Below are 23,686 nucleotides of genomic sequence, written 5' to 3' on the forward strand. Positions count from 1 at the left end.
TGTCTTTTTACCATTTTGCATTCCCACCAGGATACGATGTTGAATATCTTTTCATATGCTTATTTGCCATCTGTATATCTTCTTCGGAAATTGTTCGGGTATTCTTTTCCAGCTTTATTGAGATATAATTCACATATAATATTATGTAAGTTTAGGGTATACAAAGTGATGATTTGATATACCTATATATTTTGAAATGATTACCACAATAGGGTTAGTAACACATCCAACATCTCATATAGTTACCTTTTTTGAGGTGAAAACTTTCAAGATCTACTCATTTAGTAACTTTCTAGTTTACAATACAATGCTATAGTTACCATACTGTACATTAGGTCCCCAGAATTCACTTTATAACTGGAAGTCTGTACATTTTGACCTCCTTCCCTCATTTCACTCCCTAATCCCCACCTCTGGCAACCAGCAATCTGTTCTCTGCATCCATGAGTTAGGTTTTGTTTTTCACATGTAAGTGATATCATACAGTATTTGTATTTTTCTGACTTATTTCACTTAGTATAATGTCCTCAAGTTATATCTATGTTGTCAAAAATGTCAAGACTTCCTTCCTTTTTATAGCTGAATAATAGCCCATTCTATCTATCTATCTATCTATCTATCTATCTATCTATCATATCTTCTTTATCCATTCATCCATTGATGGACATTGTTTGTTTCCATGTCTTGCTTTGCCTATTTTTAAATCATATATATTTTTTGCTGTTGAGTTGTATGAGCTCCTTACAGTTATTTATTTAATTAATTTTTTAATTTTTTACACCTACAGCACCTGGTCTTCCTAGGTGGTCTTCCATCCAAGTAATAACCAGGCCCAACTCTGCTTAGCTTCTGAGATCAGATGGGATCAGGCTTGATCAGGGTGGCATGGCCATAGTCCTTATATATTTTGGATATTAATCTCTTATCATACATGTGGTTTGCTAATATTTTTCCTATTCCTAGGTTGCCTTTGCATTTTGATTCTTTTCTTTTTTTACTGTGCAGAAGCTTTTTAGTTTGACAAAGTCCTATATGTTGATTTTTGTTTTTGTTGTTTGTGCTTTTAGTATCATATTCAAAAAATCATTTCCAAGACCAATATTAAGGAGCTTTTCCCCTGTTTTTTTCCCCCAGGAGTTTTATAGTTTCAAGTCTTTAGTTCATTTCAAGTTAATTTGTACAAGCGGTATAAGATAGCAGTCCAATTTTATTCTTTTGTGTGTAGGTGTCCAGTTTTCCCAACACTAGATACCGAAGAGGCTGTTTTTTCTCCATTGAGTATTCTTGGCTTCCTTGTCAATTAGTTGACTATGGGTTTATTTCTAGACTCTTGATTCTTTTCTGTTAGGTGTATGTGTTTCTTTTTATGCCAGTACCATACTGTTTTAATTACTATAGCTTCAAAATATAGTTTAAAATTGGGAAGTATAATGCATCAAACTTTGTTCTTTTTTTCTCAGGACTGCTGTGGTTAGTCACGGTCTATTGTGGTTCCTTAGAAATTTTAGGATTTTCTTCTATTTATGTAAAAAAAAATGCTATTGGAATTTTTATAGAAATTGTATTGAATCTGTAGATTGTTTTGGGTTGTAAGGACATGTACTCTCTGGGTGATACATGTGTATAGGTGATTTGCCTAAGACTTATTAAAAGCGAAAATGAAGAAAAGAAAGCAAAGAAAGCAAGAAAGCAAGAAAGCAAGAAAGCAAGCAAGCAAGAAAGAAAGAAAGAAAGAAAGAAAGAAAGAAAGAAAGAAAGAAAGAGAAAAAGAAAAAAGAAAGAAAGAAAAAGAAACTGCTACATTAGAAAAGACTAAATGTATAAAGTGTGGTCTCCTAGTGTACACTAGGGCTGATCCAGCCCATTCCAGGTCAGAGAGGTGGATGAACAGCATCAGTTCTGACAGGCAAAGATAATCCTTCCTGTTTATGCCTTCTCTGGGCCCATTTTATCCTGGGCTGCATCACTTAATCTTAAAAAACACTTTTAATCTTAAAACACACTTTTAATTTTAAAACACACAGGTGTTGCTCCTTCTAGCCATTGAGTTGTGCTACTTTCCATATCCCATTATCTGGTCCACAAGAAACTTTCAACAGGTCTGACTTCCTATACCTATCACTCATACTAGTCATTTCCACACTTGGTCCATAAATACAGACACATGAGATTCATGCACAGGAACAAGAACAAAGCTTTATTATAAGTTATGGAGAAAAAAAAACAAAAACAAAGAGAGAAAATAAAAAGCAAATAATAATAATAAAATAATAATAATAATAACAATAATAATAATAATAACAATAATAATAATAAACAAAAATAAGTTATGGAGAAGACATAAGTGTTCTGGGAGGTAAATGGGGAGAGAAGAGTCAACTGCAGGCAGCAGGGGTTCTGCCTGCTTCAGGACTGAAGGGAAATGGGAATGGGATGATGGCCTCTAACAGCCTCAAATCAACCAGCTTTGAGGAAAATGGCAGGACAGGGCAGGGAATGAGATGCTGTATCTCTGGGTACCCAGTTTGCTCCTGATCACAGAGGTCAGGGTTAGATTTGCATTGCATATCTAAATGGGGCTCACATGCGGTCCAGCCTAGAAGGAAGGTGGACACTGGCTTCTTCTGGAGAAAGCAGTTCTTTCAGGAGACTATTTGCCTCTTAGACCCCAAGGGAGTGGATTTCGACTTGGAGGAAAATGACTTGGTTGATTGACCAATGGTTTTGTGCCCAACCAAGCCCTGGACAGGTGATGAGGGGGCCCTAATGGCAAGGCTCTTCCTCGTTGTGCCCATCACTGATGCAGGGGAGCTGGGAGTGGACACTGAGACGGGAATGCCCTTAAAGGCAGCCTTGCTGGCAGTGGGGCTGGACCCTCCTTTGGAAGTAAGGGGGCTCTGCTTGGGCACACCCCCATGGATGTAACTTAAAGTGGAGGCAGTAGTGCCTCCAGACACCCAGGTGTTAGTGCTGGGTCCTGTGGTCCTCATGTGGGTGCTCTGGCGAGGGGGGCCACAGGTCTTCAGGCCCAAGCTTCCCCCATGGGGGTGTTTGGTGCTCGAGGCCTTACTCATTTCTGTTGTAATGTTGAGTGCTCTAAAGGTGCAGCTCAGATCTGGGGTAGCCGCTCTGTTCCTAAAGCCCATAGGTGCTGCTGAAACCCCCACCCTGAAGGAGGTGGAGCTTGTGATTCCCCATGTTGAGCAGTGCTGCTGACCTTTGGGACCAGCATTGGTCATAGCATTGGGCATGTTGGTGGCAACTGCGAAACCAGAGGCAGTGGCTGTGCCAGAGGGGAATACAGTTGGGGTGGCAGCAAAGGCTGGCTGGGTGCTGGCATAGGTACTGAAGGCAGAAGTTGTGGGTAATGAGCCCCTAGAAGCTGTCCATGTGATGCTGCCCAAGGTTGGCTGGCCTGGAGCAGAGGTTGGGGCCTGGGCTGGAGCTGGAGCTGCCAGTGTTTTACGCTGGGCAGAGCTGTCAAAGGTGATGGCTCTGTGCTGCTGCCCATTAAGGGACGCAATGATGGGCTGGGCAGTGGCTCCAGGGTTCACAGGAAGTTTCAAAGTTGGGGTAGGCCTGCAAAAACTCGGTGCAGGCGGGCTGGTGGCCACTGTGACTGAGGCCATACTACCACTGGGGCGTGTCTGAAGAGTCTGGGCAGACAGGAAAAAACTCCCACTGGTGCCAGGAGGAGCCCCTGAGAGGAAAGGCTGGGAAGGTAGAGTGCTGCCCATGGAGGTGACCCCAGTGTCAAAGGCAGGGTGGGGAGCCAAGCCTGCAGATGTGCTGATTAGGGGACTGGCACTAACTGCAGACGTGCCAGTGGAGGGAGAGGCACTAGGATCAGTGATGGGAGGGGGGCCCTGTGAGGAGACAGGAGGATCTACACACATCTCAGTGGGGGAATCCGTTCTGAAAGTGCTGGGAGCGGCGGGGAAGGTAAAAGTGGCATTTGCAGCAGCTGAAACCAAGGTCTTGGGCTGCAAAGGGCCTCCTCCTCCCCCATTCAGAGGGGTCCCCCAGATAGGCTTCAACATCAAGGGTGGAGGGGACGCTGCAGCAGCTGAATCCAAGGTCTTGGGCTGCAAAGGGCCTCCTCCTCCCCCATTCAGAGGGGTCCCCCAGATAGGCTTCAACATCAAGGGTGGAGGGGACGCTGCAGCAGCTGAATCCAAGGTCTTGGGCTGCAAAGGGCCTCCTCCTCCCCCATTCAGAGGGGTCCCCCAGATAGGCTTCAACATCAAGGGTGGAGGGGACGCTGCAGCAGCTGTAAGAACAGGCCAGTGAGGAGGTGGGCTTGAGACTGCACAGTCCATGCCTAGTGCTGAGAAGGTGGCAGGGGCAGAGGGGTTAGGGGGCCCTGCAGACAGGTCGGCTTTGCCTGACACCTGGGAGGAAGGACCGGTCAGCATGGTGAATGGGGCTGAGGGCAGGGAGTGTGTAGAGGTACCTGGCAGGGGCTCTGACAGGGTAAAGAGGGAACCTGGTGAGCTGTGCTTTAAGGAAGACAAAGGATGCACAGAGGTGGCCCCTCCAGCAGATTCCAGGATAGGCTCTGGGCCTGAGGAGTCCTGCTTCCTCCTGCATTTCACCAGCTGTGGATCCATGCTAGGGGCTGGAGGGACAGCTGGTGCAGGAGCGACTCCCGCAGCAGGCGAGGGGGGAGAACTCAAAGGCTGCACAGCACTGCAGTTTGGGATAGTCTCAGTCTCGCCCCAAAGTACATTGTTGATGTGCTGGAGCGCTGCTTTCTTCTCTGAGTCTAGGTCTTCTGCAGTGACTCGGAAACTCAGCTCAGGGGGTGATGGCAACCTCAGAGGGTCCCTTCGCCTGTGTGGCAACAGAGGAAACTTGCGTTTTGGGGGCCTGGAACTGTCAGGTGTGGGTGAGCAGTTTCTCCAGGTTCGTTTCTGCCCTTTTGTTACATCTGCATCTTTTTCCTGCTGGCTCTTCCTCTGGGAAAACACCGAAGCTGAAAACTCTGAAGCTGAATGGGGAGACGAAGAACCCTCCTGGCTTACTTTCTTTGAGGACAGCTGGGTGTGGGATGTGGATGGAACCCTCCTCGTCTGCACTGGCAGGAAACCTTGAGTAGAGCTGTATGAGCTTGTGATGGCATTTCTTCTGGGGCAGAAGCTAATCCCAGAGGTCCTGGATTTCTTGTTGGATGTATCTTCTGAGCTCTCCATGTGAGAGATTCTCTGCAGAGGCCCAGGCCTGGGCACCAGGGGAGAGAGGCCTCTTTGGACCCCCAGGGGCCTAAATGCAGTTTGTGTACCCCCAGTGCCATCTGGGCCCCTTCTCTGATTGGCCTGCTTCTGTATGATTGCAGGGTCGTCTTGCTCCTGCTTTGCCGTTTCTTTCCAGCTTTCTCCCGGGGCCCTCAACACAACCTGCTCTGTGCAGCTGTTTGGGGCACAGGTGGGTGTTGTGGGTGGCATCCGGGTGAACACCTGCTCCTGTGCCACGCAGAGAGTGATTTTGTCCACTAGAGACACTGAGCTGCAGGCCATCTTTGAGTCGGGAGCAGACAGCGCCGCCTTCCTCTGATGGCCATGCCTGTAGAGTGAGGTAAAGACCTCCAGAAAAAAGCGCAGGGACTGTGGCATCCTGGAATATCGTCTCGGAAACGCTCTGACAAAGTTCAGAGGCAAAGTCATCGAATACTTGCGGTTTGGCTTGCAAGTGGACGGAGGAACGTGGACACCTGGGTGACTTTGGCGCGCCAAGGTAAGGTGGTGGGCGCTGTGAGAACGGCACTGGCCCTTCGGTGCCTGGGGTGGGGGCGGGGGGCAGAGCCTGCCCAGGTAACTACCCATGGGGCAATTGGGTGAGGTCAGTCTTTGGATAAAGAGCGGGCTCCAAGCGAGCTCCTTCAGAGGCCAACACTGCCGAAGGCAAAGCGCCCACTGCCAGGCCTGTTGCCTGGATGCGCTTGGAACGTGCTCGTGAAAAATGAGCGCGCGTTCTCAGGGTCACGAGGAACGAGTGCGCACAAAGATTCTAGGGGAACGGGGAGGGGAGGGGGCACAAAGACCACGCGGAACCAGGGATAAGCAAAGTGCGGATGTGTCCCAGATGCTCAGGCTCAGGCACTTCCAGATCTGCTGAGAGGTGGAAGTGTTTGCTTGAGGGTGATGAGTATGAGCGTATTGACAGGCAGCGGCTTCTCCCCTGGCCTGGCCCCGCAGCTTTCCGGGATCAAACTGTACCGCATGGGGTCCCACTCAGCAGAGGGGGAAGCCTGGGGAGTAGCATTTCTGGCCCAGCAGCCATTGCACAAAGTGGCAGCTTTAGGATCTGCACCTGTGTGTCCTTCTGCCCTTTCTTCTGGGGACACAGGAGGGGAGAGCCGCTAAGGACTGAAGTGCCTACGTCACCCAGACCCTGCTGGAATGATGCCTGGGCGGGTTGGGAGAGATATACTTAACACGGGACCTTACAATTCCACTTCTAGGCAATTAACCAAGAGAAATAAAAGTTATGTTCTCACAAAAACCTGTATGTGAATATTTTAGTGTGTTTTTTTTTTTTAATTCAAAACTACTAGATATAGGTCTAATGAAGTCCAATTTATCTTGAGTGAATTTGTAATTATTTTTTAGTTTTGGGAATAGCACTATGTATACCAATCATTTCACAGTCCTATTAGAGTTCGTATTTTATCAGTTAAATAAAATGTAGAAGCCTTACACCATCCAGATTCTTTTACCTTCCACTGTTACAGTTGTCATCAGTATTATCTTCACGTGACTTGAACGCCACCCTCTGAGACTGTGGTATTCTTTCGTCACCCGAGTCATACATATATTAAATAATTTAAGAGAAAAATAGGTTACACATTTATCCAGATACTGACCATTTCTGTTGCTCTCTGTTCCTGAAGTTCCAAGATTCCCTCTTGTCCCATTTCTCTTCAGTCCAAAGAAGTTCCTTTCGCGTATTTTATGGCAAGTTGTCTGGTAGTGATTTTGTTTTCTCTTGGTTTTCTTTCATGTCTATTAGTCTTCATTTTGGTTTTGGTTTTGTCTGGCTTTCAATCCTTCGGAATATCTTTGTTCCATATAATATCCTGGGTTGATCTTATCTTTCAGCACTTTCAACACGTTATTCCACTCTCTACTGGTCTTTATGTTTTCTGATAAGTAATCATAGCCCTTCATATTGATATTCTCATATATAACATGTCATTTTCCTTGACTGCTTTTAAGATTTTTCTTCATCTTTGCTTTTTTTTTTATGAGATTAATTACATCAGGGTGAGGCTTTCTGAGCTTAGATCTGTGTGTAATAAACTGGTGAAGTTTTCAACCACCTTTTTCCCCATATATTTTCTTCTGCACCAACCTATCTTACCTCTCCTTCAGATACTTTTCTGACTCAAGACTTAGAACTTTTGATATTGTTTTGTGCATCTCTGAAGGCCTCTTACTTTTTGTTCAACCTTTTTTCTCTTCTTTGGATTTGTCTTTTCTGTCAGTCTCCATTTTCTGACTCTTTCTTCTGTTTTTTCCATTCTGTTAGTGAGCCTGTCCAGTGTATTTCTGATTTTGGAAATTGTATGTTAAGTTCTAAAATTTACATTTGCTTTTTTTTCCCCACAGTTTTTATTTCTGTGCTCAGAATGCGTTTCTTCCAATTACTTTCAAGAGAATTTACCTTTACCTCATTGAGCAGGTTATAATAGATACTTTGTCTGATAATTCCTTTATGTGGATTATTTCGTGGCTGGGTCTGTTGAATGTCTTTTCCTCTGAGAACTGGTGAGATGTTCCTAATTCTTTGTTTTGTTGTGTGATTTTGGATGATATCCTAGACAGATGGCTCATTATGTTATGAGGCTCCGATTCCTCTTAAAATCCCCCGAAGTTTGTTAATATTTCTTTATCTGTTGTTTTATTAAGCAATCGACGCAGTTGAGGTCAAACTGCATGTTGTATCGTGCCTCCTGTGGCAGTTGTTCCACCCACAGTGCTTTTGCTGTATTGTTTCGGTCCACGTGGTACTTACACCACTCAGGGGTTAATCTGGGAGCTGCGTGATGGTTTATTTTGTAGTTCAGTTCTCCAAGCCTTCGCTCCCCTTCTTTGGGTCTATTCGTGTGTGTGGCTCAGGGTGAACCCAGGACTAATGTTGGTTCATACACAGACTTAAATAACCCCCTTCTCTAACTTTCTCCTCATCAGGACTCTCCCCATATTATCAGGCTTCAAGGGCTCCTCTTACGTGTTCCTCTCTGTGTTTTAGCCCCTGTGTTGTTATGTGGTTCCACACAACTAGGTCAACTTTTTAGGTGAAACAGCAAGAGAAAAGAAAGAAGATAATAATAAGTATTTTCCTACACTCTTCAGACAACAGGAATCTTTTTACCTGTTCCTTTGTCCAGAGATGTAGGTAATTTCTCAAGGTTTTAGGTGTCTCTGCCATCATTGAAGCTCTAGGGGAGACTTCGTAACTGGGGGGAGAAAAACAAAACAAATAGAGATGACCTCACTTCTCAACATGCAAGGCCTACTTTCTTACTAGTCTGGTTAGAAATAAGCGTTGATTCCAGAGTTTTTACGTTCAGTGACTGCCGGACTTCATCTGCCTTTGGTAAGCTAGATCACAGAGGTGGCAAAAAATCCACCATAATCACCCTATTACTGGTTGTTATTCAGGTGTGGCTGTTATTACTCTTAAGTGTTTTCAAGTACATGCTTTTTGTCCTCTTTCCAGAATTTCATTTATAATCTGTGAAAGAAAGAAAGGTTGTATGGGGCTTACTCCATCTTGGCCCAACCAGAAGTCTACAGTCATTTTTACAATAAATGTATTTATGTTGTTGTAAATAGCAAGATATTCTTTTTCAGGTTGAATAATATTCCGTTGTAAGAATATACCACATTTTCTTTATCCATTCATCTATCTATGGACATTAAATTATTTCCATATCTTGACTATTGTGATTAATACATGGAAGTACAGATATCTCTTTGAGATCATTATGTCGATTCCTTTGGATATCTCCCAAAAAGCGGGACTGCTTGATTGTGCTAAGTGAAATAAGCCAGTCATCAGACAAATATTGCATGATTCCTCTTACATGAGGTATCTAAAATAGTCAAATTCATAGTTGAGAACACTGCATCACATATAGGCATAGTTCGTTTTGTTGCACTTTGCTCTATTTTGTTCTGCAGATATTGGGGTTTTTTTACAAATTTAAAGTTTGTGGCAGCCCTACAAGTCTATTGACACCATTTTTTCCAATAGCATTGGCTCACTCTGTGTCTCTGTGTCACATTTTGGTAATTATTGCAAAATTTTAAACTTTTTCATTATAAGATTTCTTATGGTAATCTCTGATGTTACTATTGTAATTGTTTTGGGGAACCAAGAACCATGTCCAGGTAAGATGGGAAACTAACTGATACGTGCTGTATGTGTTCTGACTGCTCCATGGACTGGTTGTTCCCCATCTCTCTCACTACCCTTGGGCCTCCTTATTCCCTGAGACACAATATTGAAATTAGGCCAATTAATAACCCTGCAATAGCCTCTAAGTTTTCAAGTGAAAGGAAGAGTCACACATCTCTCACTTTAAAGTCAAAGCTAGAAATGATTAAACTTAAAGGGAAAGACATGTTTGAAAGCTGAGATAGGCTGAAAGCTAGGCCTCTTGTTCCAAACAAACAGTTAACCAAGTTGCAACTGCAAAGGAAAAGGTCTTGAAGGTTGACCCTTGTTAGGGGCTAATGCAGCTGGTGACTTTAAGTTGAAGCCAATGATCATTTACCATTCAAAAAATCCTAGGGCCCTTAAGAATTATGCTAAATCTACTCTGCCTGTGCTCTATAATGGAACGACAAAGCCTGGACAGCATATCTGATTATAACATGGTTTACTGAATATTTTAAGTCCACTGTTGAGACCTACTGCTCAGGAAAAGAGTTTTTTCAAAATAGTACTGCCCACTGACAATGCAGCTGGTCACCAAGGGCTCTGATGGAGATATACAAAGAGATTCAAGTTTTCATGCTTTCTAACACAACACCCATTCTAGCAACATTAACAGGAGTTTGGAAGAAGTTGATTCTAACACTCCTGGATGACTTTGAGGGATTTAAGACTTCAGTGGAGGAAGTAACTGCAAATGTGGGAGAAACAGTAAGAGAATTAGAATTAGAAGTCGAGCCTGAAGATATGACTGAATTATGATAAAACTTTAATGGATAAGGAGTTGCTTTTTATGGTGAGCAAACAAAGTAATTTCTTGAGATGGAATGTACTCCTGGTGAAGGTGCTGTGAAGACTGTTGAAATAAAACAGTGGCAGGGTTTGAGAGGATGACTCCAATTTTGAAAGAAGTTTTTACTGTGGGTAACATGTTATCAAACAGCATCACATGCTACAGAGAAATTACTCTTAAAAGGAAAAGTCAATTGATGTGGCAAACTTCACTGCCGCCTTATTTTAAGAAATTGCCACAGCCACCCCAGCCTTCAGCAACTAACACTCTGATCAGTGAGCAGCCATTAACACTGAAGCAAAACCTTCCACCAGCACAAAGATTAAAACTCGTTAAAGGCTCCAATCATTGTTATCATTTTTAGCAATACAGCATTTTTAATTAAGGAATTTTTAACTAGACATAATGTTATTGCCCACTTAATAGACTACAGTATAGTATAAACATATGCACTAGGAAACTAAAAAATTCATGTGACTCCTTTTATTGTGATATTCAATTTATTGTGGTGGTCTGGAACTGAACCCACAATATCTCTGAGGTCTGCCAATACTATATTTAAGTGGTTAACACACTGTCCTATTACAGGTTTGAAATTTTCTACATCTGATTGTATAATTACCTTTACCAGTGTCCTATGTACTTTCATATGTTGTCATGTCACTGATTAGTGTCTTTTCATTTCAGGTTGAAGAACTCTTTCCAGCATTTCTTACAAGGCAGGTCTAATGGTGATGAATTCTCTCAGTTTTTGTTTGCCTAGGAAAATATTAATTTCTTCAGATCTGAAGGATAACTTCTTGTCTAGAGTATTTTTGGCTGGCAAGTTTTTTCTTTCAATACTTTGATTATGTCATTCTACCCTCTCCTGGGCTGTAGGGTTTCTGCTGAGAAATCCACTAATAGCCTAATGGGGGTTCCTCTATAGGTCACAGTCTTTTTTTCCATGCCTGCTTTGAGAATTCTGTCTTTAGCCTTGATTTTTGACAATTTCATTATAATGTTTCTTGGAGAAAGTCTTTTTGCATTGAGGTAATAGAGTGATCTGTTAGCTTCATAAACTTGAATGTTATTGAAGTTAACCTTGTATAAACTCAAGTTAGTGTTTTAACTTTAGGATATTAAAGGTAATCTCCATGGTAACCACAAGAGCTATAGAATATATACAAAACGAAATGAGAAAGGAATGTAAACATTTCACTATAAAAAATTATCTAAACATAAAAGAAGACAAGAATGTAGGAAATGAGGAACAAAACAATCTATAAGACATATGGAAAACAAATGGTATGACAGAAGTAAGTCTTTATTAGTAATTACTTTAAACATAAATGGATTAAACTCTCCAATCAAAAGACAGAGATTAGTGGCATGGATAAAAACACACAATCCAACTATATGCTGTCTACAAGAGACTCACTTGAGATCCAAAGACACAAATAGGTTCAAAGTGAAAGGATGGAAAAGATATTCCATGCAAATAGTAACCAAAAGAAAGCAGGGGTAGTTAATATCAGACTAAATAAACTTTAAATCAAAAAGGTTAAAAGAGCTAAAAAAAGACATCATACCAAATGAAATAAAAAGACAACTACAGTATGATTCCACTTATATTAAGTACCTAGGAGTAGTCAAAATCACAGAGACAAAGATCGGTGGTTCTCAGGGACTGGAGAGAGGAGAAATTGGAGGAGTTACTATTTAATGGATATAGAGTTTCAGTTTTGCAAGAGGAAAAAAGTTCTGGAAATGGATGAATACGAACTACTACTGGGGACTAAGGTGTAGGATCAGTAATTCAATCTACTAAAAATTTAACCTTTTTGTACCCTTTCTTAGACAATTCTTGGATTTTTACTTTAGAATACCTTAAATCTATTTATTCCACTACTGATTCACATACTATAGTTTTCATATATTTTAATTCTAGTATATTTTTAATCCCAAGAGATATTATTATTTTGTGTTATATAGTCAACTTTCATTTCGATTTACCAACACACACTTTTTATTGAATTTTATGCTTCCTACATATCTCATCTTCCATTTGAGATCATTTTATTTTTGCTGAAGAAAATCCATTAGTGTTTCTTTTGGTTCAAGTCTTCTGGTAATGAATTTCCTCAGATCTCATTTGTCCAAATGACATCATTCCCCTTTCAATCCTAAAGGATTTGGGGCGGGGGGCAGGGACTGGATATAAAATCTAGGCTAGCAGGGTTTTTTTCCCCACAGTGACGCTTCTGTTTTCTGGATTCTGTTGTTTGCGAAGTCAGTTCTAAGCTTAATTATTTCTCCTTAGAAAGTAATGTCTTTTTCAGCAGTTTTACTATGATATGCCTAAGTGTGGTTTGCTTGTTATGAATTCTGATTAAAGTAATGCTTCTAGGACCTGAGGCCTGATCTATTTTCAAAACACTTTAAGCGATTAGCTCTTTAGACATTGCTTCTATCTCATTCTCTCCACATTTAGAACTCCAATTATACATATGTTAGACTTTCTGATTGTATCTTTTATATTTATATTCTGTATTTCCTATACATTTTTCCTCTGTGCTTTAATCTAGATATATTCTTCTGATCTAACTCTAATTTCATTAGTTTTCTCCTTTCAGCTGTGTATAACCTAACAAATACTATCCATTGAATATTTAACTTCATTTATATTTTTCAGTTCTAGAATTTTCATTTTTTTTTATAGTGTGATAAAATCCTCAGTTGTATCTTTTATCCCCTTAGCCATTTTAAACACAGCTCTTTAAAAGTCTTGGGGAAAACTCCATTATCTGGATCCTCTATGTCTATTTGTTATTTCTCTTGGTTTACAATCATTTGTCTTATCTCCTTGGATTTCTACTTATTTCTAATTAAGTGCTGATCACTGCATATGAAATAATTTGAGGCCTATCATGAGGTTATTACTCTCCCAAGGTAATTTATGTTTGATGTTGGCAAGGACGGGCATGATTTGACTGGAGTCCCAAAGAATTTGTGCTCCCAAAATAAAACATTAGGGTACCTCCTTGGTGGTTCCCAGACTTCAAACTTTGTCCTCATAGGTCTATGAGGATGTTAGAAGTGCTGCTCAGAACCCTAGTTTCTCTGATACTCTTCTGAAATTGGCAGATATCCCTCAAAAAAAGAAAAAAATAAAAAGCATCCCAAATGCCAGGGTAAACTGCTATTACTTCCTCTTTTTCTTGGATATTGGCCCTATAATTATTCACTGCTTTGTTAGTTCTCTGATGCTTTCTGGAAACAGAAGCCCTCTGTGGACATTATTTTTAATGTGAAGAAAATTATATGACTGTATTTAAAGACATAAAAGAAGACAAAAATAAATGGAGAGATATCAACTTGGAGTTCTCATTTTACCCTTCCAGCTGCCTAGTTAATAAATTTATTTCATGTTAATTTTTATTTATATTCCATTCCCTCTGTTCAAATAACTGGTCTGGTTTCTGTCTCCTGACTGGATTCTTACTGATATAGTTCCCATCCTTGTCCTTCCTCTTCTCATTTTATTTATCTCACAACAACATTGATTGATATTTTGGATCTATTTAAAACATTATACCAAGACCTTACTGTATTTTATTATACTTTGCATTTCTAGAGTTTCTATTTGGTCCATTTTTAAATCTGCTTTGTTATTCTTTATAGTTTCAGGTTTCCCGCATGTATTTGTTCCCCCACATGTATTTCTAAGCTTGCTATTTAGCTCTTTAAATATATTAAATATAGTAATTTAAAGTCTGTGATAATTTCATCATCTTTGTATCTTTGTCTGTATCAATCTTTGTCTGTATCTGCCTCTTGGTTCTCTTGGTTCTCTCTTGTGGTGCTTTATTTCCCTGAGTGAGTTTTGTTTTCGTTTTGGATGTTTTGTTTTGTTTTTACCATGAGCTGCTCACTTTCCTTGGAATTTTATTTGTAGGGTGAAGGTCTGCAAGAATAACTGTAGGATACCCTAAGTATCTTAAATACTAAAGTGTATGTGCCTAGATATCATCAAGTTGTCCTCCTCATACCCTTGCCAACACAATTTTCAAAGTTTTTGACCTTTACTGATTTGACAGAAAAAAATAAAGTATATGACACACACACATACCACACACACACATACAGAGAGAGAATGAGTATAGTTTAAATTCATCTTTTGCTTGTAAGTAAAGTTGGGCATTTTTTTATGTGTGAGAATCAGCTGTATTTCTTTTTTATGCATTATTCGTTCATATATTTTTGCCTATCTTTCTATTTGGTTGGTGTTCTTATTGAGTTGAAAAAGTTGAATATAGTGAATATAAGAAATTAGCACAAAGAATTGAAAGACTTTTGTAAGGATTACTTGGCAAGTTACCCACAAGTGGTGAGAATATTTGGATCCTTTTCAAGTCAGAAGGTTTAGTTCCTTTACAAATATAGACACCAGAAAGGTTCTGACTTATTTACAATCCTGCCATTTTGTTTATCCATTATTTTCTTAAAATTCTTTCTTCTGGGGTGTAAATTTTCAGTTTGGACCCAAAAAAGTCATGGGGGTGGTAGCGACTTAGAGAATAATACTATTAATACTAAAGCATTCATATAATGTTTGGGGTAAAGGGTACGTGGGGTCATAAACATTATTGCCAAAATAGAGCTGGGAAATGTAGTACTACCCACAGCAAAAATCAGCTCTATTGTTAGGTGATGAAGCTACACAGATATCGAAAGGGCAGTCTGCAGAGGTAACACTGGAAAAGAGATTTATTTGAAATGAACGGTCAGTTCACTTTTTAAATATTTTTGGCTACTAGATTTAAAAGCTATTGTGCAAGTAATTGCACCATCGCTGTTATTCACGGTGGACCATTCATTTCTTTAAATTACCAGTGAGCAACCTGAAGCAAGAGAAAAGGATAGCGATTTCTCTGTGGGAGTGCCAACGCAGAAAGCCAAAGGCTTCTCCTTTCCTGACAAATATCTTTTATGCAGCTGAGCCATCTGCGTGCAAAACACATCTTCAAATGGTGCCTCTGAAAACCACTGGTCGCTGGGCAAAGCAGGTGTGGACTCTAGTTCTGGACCTGCTACTACTATGTATTTTGTGATCCCAGGCAATCCAGGTGTTCTTCACTGGCCTTTGGTAGGTAATCTGGCTAGATGTTATCTTTGCAGACTCTTCGCTTTGGTATTCTGACACAACATTTGCGAGAAATCGTATGAGCCAGGCAATATGTTTCTTAAAGGAGCGAGGGCTGAGCCTTGCGCGGGAACACATCTGTCATACATACTTCGGAGATTTCTTTTGCGGTGTTTTAGGAACATTTGTGCCTGAATTTTAAAAAGTGTCCCTCAACTCAACTGTCCAGAGTTTGAGGTAGAACTTCTCTACATATGGAAGGCTCTACGCAAGGGCAGCAAGGGAACTGGGTTTACCTCTCCTGAAAACCCCATCACTCACGGAATTTGCTGAGGGCAGCCCACGCCGTCTCCCGTCCATGCACACTCTTCCTGTGCAGTGGCCCACTTCGGCCAGAGCCCCGGCACACCTTCCAGCGTACACCTTCCAGCGTACACCTGCCCTGAGCACCACCCGGGACGGCTCAGACTCGCCTTTGCTTGGGGGTGCCGGAAGTGCGGCTGCGCGCGGACTACTTTTCGCGGACCCTCAAGCGGCGGGCGGAGGGATCCCGTGCACTCTCCACGCGGAGAGGGTGCATGTAAAGCCCTGAGAGTGCGCCTGCGCGGCCGCCTGTCAGCCGGTCCGGGCGTCTGTTTGTCCGTCGGTCCTCCCGCTCGAGGGGAGGTGCCGCCGCCGCCGCCGCCGCCGCTCCCTGGGCTCGGCGCTCGCCATGGCGCAGATCCTCCCCATTCGCTTCCAGGAGCACTTCCAGGTAAGGACCACACTCCCGCACCGAGGCCAGGCGGGCTCCAGGGCGGGTCGAGCACTCTGTCCTGTCAGCCGCGCCCCCGACTTCCCGAGCGACCTGGGCCGGCGGCTTGCGATCCCCGACCCAAATCCGGTGGAGACGGCGCGGCGTGCGGAGCCCAGTTGGCCCGGGCGGGCGGGTCGGTAACAAGATGCGGGGGCCGCACGTGCAGACCTCCAGCTATGCTGGTGCGGAAACCGTTATCCAGCAGCGACAGTCGTCTCTGGGGGGGTGCGGTGTGAGTAGCCCCACTGGGCCGGCTCTGAGTTGTAATGCTCAGAGCGCTGAGTGATGAGTATCGTAAACTGCCAAAATGTCCTGTGTTAGCCTTTGAAAAGCTTTAACTAGACTGAGGAGCGGTGCACATACGTTTAAGTCCTGAGCTTTATGACTCTAAAAATCTACGTCCAATCCTAAATTTCTCTTTTTGAGTCAAGTGATCCTGAGTTTGCATCTGTTGGCTACTGGAGTCATTAGCGTGGCTTTGTGGGAGAGGACCTTCAAATTGTGTGACCAAAGAGGAAAATTAATCATGGTGTGTTTTCTTAAGATCCTTTCAAAACAGTAACACCCCCAAAGTTTAGCTTTTTAACGAGGTCCCAGTTTGTTCTATCTGTAACTCTCCTAATATAGTTGTGCCTCAGGAAAATAAAGATTGACTGCCTGTGTTTGAACAAGAGTTTGCCTTCACTCACATCACAGGTTTATGTCACACCTGTGAAGAGTGATATGATTCTCATTTTACAGGTGTGGAGATGAGGCTAGATGATTAGTAGCCACCAGCTCTATCCTAAGTGCTTTATGTTAAATCATTACAGTTCATAAGATGCATATTGTTTTGCTTGCTGTCTAGATGAGGAAACTGAGGCACAAAGATGTTAAATAAATAACTTACCTTCAGTCATTCATTGAACAAGAGCAAGATTCAGACTCAGGTCTTTTTATACATAGCCGTATGGCAAGGAATGTGGTGGATTGAAAGGTCATGTTTTCACAACACAGTGTACTTTTAACTCTATATTCAAATGAGAAAGGCCCTGGGAGTTGTCGAGTGACTGTTCGAATCCCCCCATTCTGCAGATTGAAAACTTGATACTCAAAGTATCCTGCCAGGATTACTTGGTTAGTGATACAGCTGGGGTTGTGTGGAGGTGGAAGTCTCCTGAACACCCATCTCCTCTCTGGGCTCCATTCTACCACTGAGCTGGGCCTGTTGCCAGTTAATGTGGAAGAGCAAAATACTACTATTGTTGCTAACTATAATATTATTATATTTTAGTGATTTGTCGAGCCATTTCTCTCGTCAATCTCTATACTAGGTATTTTATAAATCTCATTTAATTTAATCCTCATGATAACTGAGGCACAAAGAGGTCAAATAATTCAGGTAAAATTTTACAGCTAGTAATTGACAGAGATTGGATTCTAACCCAGGTCTCTGGCTCCAAAGCCTGTACTTTAGCCACTATCAAAATATATTCTCTTCAAAAGGCAGTGAAGCAGTAAGGCATTTAAAATTCCCATCAAAGTTCATAATGTCTTGAAGGGATATATTCTATGTATATATTTGTGGCTTGTGATATGCCAGTCATATGAATGGAAATCTGCGGTTTGTGGTTTCTAGCACTAACCGGATGTTGAGGCTACCTCTGCACTTTTGTTTATTTAGTCTGCACGCTCTCCCTTTACTACAGACATTTTAGAACTCTCACTTTTCTTTAAATCCCTGAACCTGCCACTCCCTCTTGCTGCCAGCAGATGATTGGAGAAACAGAAAGCATAAAACTGGGATGTTCCTCACCTTCATGCTTGCAGTCTTACAAAAACGTCTGCACTCACCCTTTCCTGTCTTCCTGTTACCTCCAAAGTGGGGTTGTTTTTCTTGTCTGTAAAATGGGGCTTTGCTCAGTAACATCTTCTTTCCCACATTTTCATCCATTTTTTTCTTGGTGGCTTCTTCTTGTTTGTGCTGAACCATGCTCGTATCTCTTCTATCTTTACAGCAAACTTCTCCCTCTCCCTTGTCCCCATGAAGCTCTTATTCACAGCCAGACATCATGAAAGAATTGCCATGTCCCTCCATCACTTCTCTTATGTTCCTCAGTAACCTGCAGTCTGATTTTTGTCTCCCTTGCCAAAGTCACAAGTCATCATACAGACTTTTTTTTTTTTTTTGTAAGGGAGCAGATAGTATATGTGTTTGGCTTGGAGGGCCATATACCGTCTCGTTGCATAGTCTTCTCTTATTCAAATTTAACCTTCTAAAAAATGTAAAACTCATTTTTAGTTGGGCCATACAAAAACACAAAAACAGGCTGTAGTTTGCCAAACCCTGCTTTGAAAAGTAAACTTAATCACTACGTGTGATGTCAAATGGGTACTAGATTTATCAAGGTGATCACTTCTTAAGTTATATAAATATCTAATCACTATGTTGTATACCTGAAACTAATATAATATTGTATGTCAACTGTAATTGAAAAAAAATTTTTTTAAATAAAAACAAACTTAAACCTCCAGTATCACAGACATGTTTCATGGCTTTCCAGCTGCATTTAACACTGAGCTTTATTACCTCCTCAAGAGCTTCCTCTGCTGCTTTTGATGGTACCACAGTCTCAGGGTTTCTCCTGCATCCCTGCCCACACCCCAGTTTTCTTTGTAGACTCCTCTTATGCATGAACCTGGGGTTCATCATGAGTCCCTTTATCTTTCTATTCAGAATGTTCTACTGGGCAATTTTTCTGTATGCTCTTATACTCAATGTTCCCAGACAAATGACATATTTTTGCTGGGCCTCAGAGTTGCATGTAGGCAAGGCTCTGGTTAGGAGCACAGACTGAAGCCAAACGAAAAGGTTTGAATCTGGACTCAGGCACTTACTGACCATGTGAATTTGGGCAACTTATGTAAGTTTTTTGTGCCTCCATGTCTACATTTATAAAATAGAGATAAAAGGTATAGGTCTTACCTCATAGGGTTATTGTGAGGTTTTCATTAATAAGTATGATAAATGTGAAGTGTTGAACAGTAACTGGTACAGAATAAAATATGCTATGCTCTTGTCAGCCATTATTGCCAGTACGATAGCTGTCTGTTGAACAGGCTATTGGGTTCCTCATACATTCCTCAGATACATCATGGTTAGAAATAGGGTTTCTCTTCCACCCCAAATGTGAATCTTCACCAGTTTCTAGTAAGAAACCTAGAAACAGCTGTGACTTCTCCCTAGCCTATTGATTCTTCTTATTATTTATTTTTGGCATTATTGTACCATTCTCATCATGACCTCCACTGCCCTACGCTATGCCATATTTGTCATCTAGATGGCTGTACTAACTTTGTCTCTGGTCATCTGCCTCCAGTCTTGCCCTCCTCCAGTCCGTTTTCTAGCACACTGCAACGAGATCTCAAAGGATGAACAGCTGCACAGTCTGTCAGTGAATGGTTCTTTGTTGCCTCCAAGATGAAAATGCCACACTCCCAAGTGCTCTGTAAAGCCCAGCCTAATCCAGCATCTGCATAGTTCTTGTTGCTCCCCTTGTCCTCCAGGACCTTCTCTGGAGCTCGACACCCTTGCTCATGGGCTTTTGCATCCGCTGTTGCTTCTTTCCAGAACCCATTCTTCCCCTCATTACCCAACCAAGTCCTACTTAGCCTTCTTGTATCTGCGTAAATGACCCTCTCTCCGGAAGCTCTCCCTGACTTGTTGGAGCCCTTCCTCTGTGCCCCTGTGGCCTTTGGGACTTCCCTTATGATGGCCCTCATCCCATGGTATTATTGCTCATTTTCCCTCCTGGACTGCGAGCTCACAGAGGTTGGATCTCTTATTTGCAATTGTATTCCCACTGTCTGGTACATAAGAGGCCCTCAGACCTCTGAATCCAGTTTCATAATAGAATGATTGTATAATCAATGAATGATTAGTTATAATATAGATTGTCTAATGACAAGGTTTATAGGCTTTTCCAGGCTCTCCAGTCTGCTCATCTATGACCATTTACTGTAAGTCTGCTTTATTAAGAGTGTTCCCCCTTGTCTTACTGACTTGACTTTGTTTCTGCCTCACCTCTGTCCACCCAATCACTTCCCCCAAACCTAAATTTCCTTGAGAAAAGAAGGTAGGAATCTGTTCTCCAGTTTTACAACATTTGGAAGGGGAGAATTTGGACTAGTGACTGTTAAAACATCAGTACTGTTCATTTAAACTTTGTTTTTTCCTCTAGATCTTAGTTTCCATGCAATGCATAGGAAATAATTCTAGACACTTTCTTTACATTTGTGAATCTTATTGTAAGAATATTAATTTTCTTAAATTTTTAATTTTGGTTTGTTACATGTGAAAATTCTAGAGCCAGATTTTTTTCCAGAGGGAAAACAATAGTTTTATAATCATCAGTAGGAGAATAGAAATCAGTGTATGCAAACATCTTTTCTATAATCAACTTTTCAGGGATGCACCTAGAGCAGGAGCTGCACTTTTACATACAGTGCATTGTAATACAGCATTCCTTCCACTTCAGCTTAAGATCATAGCCATTTATTTAGCTTTATGTATCCTGTCATGCTGGTTTTGAGAGGACTGGTTCTGCAGAAATATTTTTCTTACATGTACTATTTGAACTTTTTAAAAATTTAGTTATCTGAGTTGTAAGGTTGTTGCTGTTTATGATATGGGAGAATGGAAAAAATCGAAAGGGCTAAGAACTGATGACACCTTGATTCAGAAGAGTGGCTGAACCATTCAGTGGTCTAGAAATTCAGTTATGAGCCCCATGTAATTTTTCCCCCAAGTGTATCAAAATGCAGTTGCTAGTTTGTAAGAGTTTTGAAATGTAACACAGCTCAATACACAGAGAACTTATAAACATGTTCCTTTAAGTTTTTGATTATGTAGCATATCTCTTAGGTGATATTCTTAATAGATACAGAGTCTGCCAAGGCGATCTGTGTAAATTATAGAAGCAAGGTGGTCATCAGTCTTACTGCTTCTCAGGCCAGCCTGGACTTTAAAAACACCTAGGCGGGTGCCTTCCTCAAGTGTTAAATCAGAAATACCGAGTGGGACTGACATTTCTTCCCAGAAGAGTCTCACATGTGGCTGTGTTGAACCAATCTTCTAGATGTTGGTCATTATTTATAGTTAAAGAAGAAGGTCGATGTTTGAAGCCTTTGAGATGTGAGTAGGGAAGTCAGAACTCTAAGGAGTAGATTGAACTTGAACTGAAAACAGTTCATGAGCACCTGTGTCTGCTGGAAAGGCCCCAGGGAAGACACTCTGAAAGGGGACACTGTACCCACAGCCAAGTACATGTTTGGTTTATGTTGCCATTACATAGCCATTTCATTTTGTGAAATGGTTTCCGATGTACTGAGACAAACAACAGTGGGCTCATTTTGTTCTAAATTTGTTGTACACCTATGTAAAAATTTTTTAAAAGTCTCGTGTAAGCTGTTAAATTTTGCCTATTGGCAGACTTATGATCCTTGTGCTGGATATAGATACTAGGCCAGTCATTTACCTTCTGACTTTCTTATTTCCAAAGTGAAGATAGTAACCACCTGCTCACCCAGGATGAGCCTTTGTGAGAGGGCCCACAACAGTGGCATGGTAAGTGACCAAATGTTAAATAAATTTGAAAATGACTTCTTTGGAAAAACAAATCAGCACTACATAACACATTTAAATGTTCAAAATCCCTCTACTGTGCAAGATTCCCAGTACTTTTTGAGGTTATTGTGTTAAAAGAATTATCAAGTCCTAGGAGGAGTCAAGAATTATCAAGTCTTAGTCATTGTTCCTCTCCACCAGGTTTTTAAACATTCTGTACCTGGGGCAAAAGTCTGTCTGAAACAGTATTTAAAGTAATACGTATACATGGGAGAATAGCCCCATACAGAAGGCATAAATTAAAATTAAAGCCTTTTTGTTCAACCGCTTGGTCTCTCTCCCCGAAAGAAACCACTACTAAGGAAACTACTACATTTTTCAAAAATAATTTAAAGAATCCTACTATAAATATTCTCCTGCCCTTTTGTAACTTATACAGTTGACTCTTTCTTTTAAGATCATGTACAGATCGCAGTATCTATTTGACAATATTGTTTGTTAATATCCACTGGTGCAGAAGCTGTCGTCACCATCGCCCCATCCTATAAGTATTTCTTTGCTATCCTCTGCTCTTCCTGATTTTTCTTTCCCTTGCTGCTTCACCAGATTTGCTGCTTTCAGTTTCTCCCAGATTTTCTTCTGTTTCTCTTGCTTGAGGCCTGCTGATGGCCTCCATGCCAGGGAGAGATTACCATCACTTTGGGCTGGCAAAGAAAGATGATGCCACAGAGCTGAGATAACAAAATTCAGTGACAAAATTAGAATCCAAACAGATCTTGACAGGCTGGACTCCAACTAGTTGACATTTAACAGGGGTAATTATAGGGTCTTATGCATTTGTTTTAAAATACAGAAAATCTGCAGTTGTGTAATTTGAGAGAGATTCTATAAAGCACTATACAAGTATAGTTTTTAAATTAACCTAGTCCTAGAATTTTAGGTAAGTTCTAGAAAAGACCTTAGTATCATCATCCTCCATAGGCCCTCATTTACAAAGCTCCCTCTTTGAGCTTGGGAAAGCTTGCTGGTAAGTTTTAAAAATATATTTTCTTAAGTATATCTGCAGATGAACTAAATTTGACTCCTAAAACAAGTAACTTCTTTACTACTTAATTATTTAACATCCATGTGCTGGGCATTGGAATAAGGCTGTGAATGAGCTTGGGAAAGAGATATACAGAAGGAAAAAGGACTAGCATCTTCAAAGGCACAGAGGCATAGAAATGTGGGGGATGTTCAGTGTAACTGGAGTATTCTGGCTCTCTGATACAGGCAGTTGGTGTTTTCACCAACAGTCCTGTGAAAACACAGCTGTAACCCAGTCAGACTTCTTTTTCTAAGCCCCTTAAATATAGCGCCCACAGGACTGCCAAATGAGTAATTTCTTTTTATGTTTTCCCCAGTGTCAGATTTGAATTTGGATTCATTTAATTACGGGTCTTGAGAACTGAAAAGGATCATGAGATAGTATTTTTTCTACTTTTGATTAATCTTAAACTTATAAGGGCTGTTTTAAATGTGTAGGTGGGTTACCTATCAGAATAATGATACAAGCAATCAGGAGTCTTTAGTTATTTTTACTAATGAAAAAACTTGGTTTTGGGCAGATCAGTTTGCAAACTCTGTTTCTGCGTATGGAATAAAACTCAATATTTGGTATTTGGTATTTGGATATAAGTTCTTTTGGTGAGATTGTCCTGTGTTTAGCATACCTGGCCCCAGCTAAGTAAATGCTAGTAGTGTTTCTAGTAGTTGTGCAAATAAAATAAATTCACATATATATGGGCAAATCATTTTTGATAAAGGAGCCAAAAACATACACCAGAGAAAAGAAAGCCTCTTCAATAAATGGTGCTGGGAAAATTGGAAAGCCACATGCAAAAGAATGAAACTAGACTGCTCTTTGTCACCATACACAAAAATTAA

At 41.1% G+C, this 23,686-nt stretch overlaps 2 protein-coding genes and 1 pseudogene across 2 annotated transcripts in view; 1 reads left to right on the forward strand and 2 right to left on the reverse strand.

Moving 5' to 3' along the window:
- Positions 1-778: 778 nt before the first annotated feature.
- Positions 779-897, reverse strand: LOC112477295 (annotated as a pseudogene).
- Positions 898-2,642: 1,745 nt separating this feature from the next.
- LOC112477213 (nuclear envelope pore membrane protein POM 121) lies at positions 2,643-5,822 on the reverse strand. Its single transcript, XM_025044485.1, has one exon. The coding sequence runs from the start codon at positions 5,820-5,822 to the stop codon at positions 2,643-2,645; it is 3,180 nt and encodes a 1,059-aa protein (XP_024900253.1).
- Positions 5,823-15,999: 10,177 nt separating this feature from the next.
- CLTCL1 (clathrin heavy chain like 1) overlaps positions 16,000-23,686 on the forward strand; it is an 85,457-nt gene continuing 77,770 nt past the window's right edge. Inside the window, exon 1 of the mRNA XM_015586793.2 lies at positions 16,000-16,113. Within this exon, the coding sequence (XP_015442279.1) occupies positions 16,072-16,113 (42 nt within the window). The 5' untranslated portion in view covers positions 16,000-16,071. The remainder of the gene's footprint in view (positions 16,114-23,686) is intronic.

The sequence above is a fragment of the Pteropus alecto genome, unplaced genomic scaffold (genome assembly GCF_000325575.1).
Source record: "Pteropus alecto unplaced genomic scaffold, ASM32557v1 scaffold113, whole genome shotgun sequence".
Lineage (NCBI taxonomy): Eukaryota > Metazoa > Chordata > Mammalia > Chiroptera > Pteropodidae > Pteropus > Pteropus alecto.

Bases quoted from the DNA above. Each gene is read 5' to 3' on its own strand.
- LOC112477213 (XM_025044485.1), bottom strand. From the start codon at position 5,822: ATGGGTAGTTACCTGGGCAGGCTCTGCCCCCCGCCCCCACCCCAGGCA.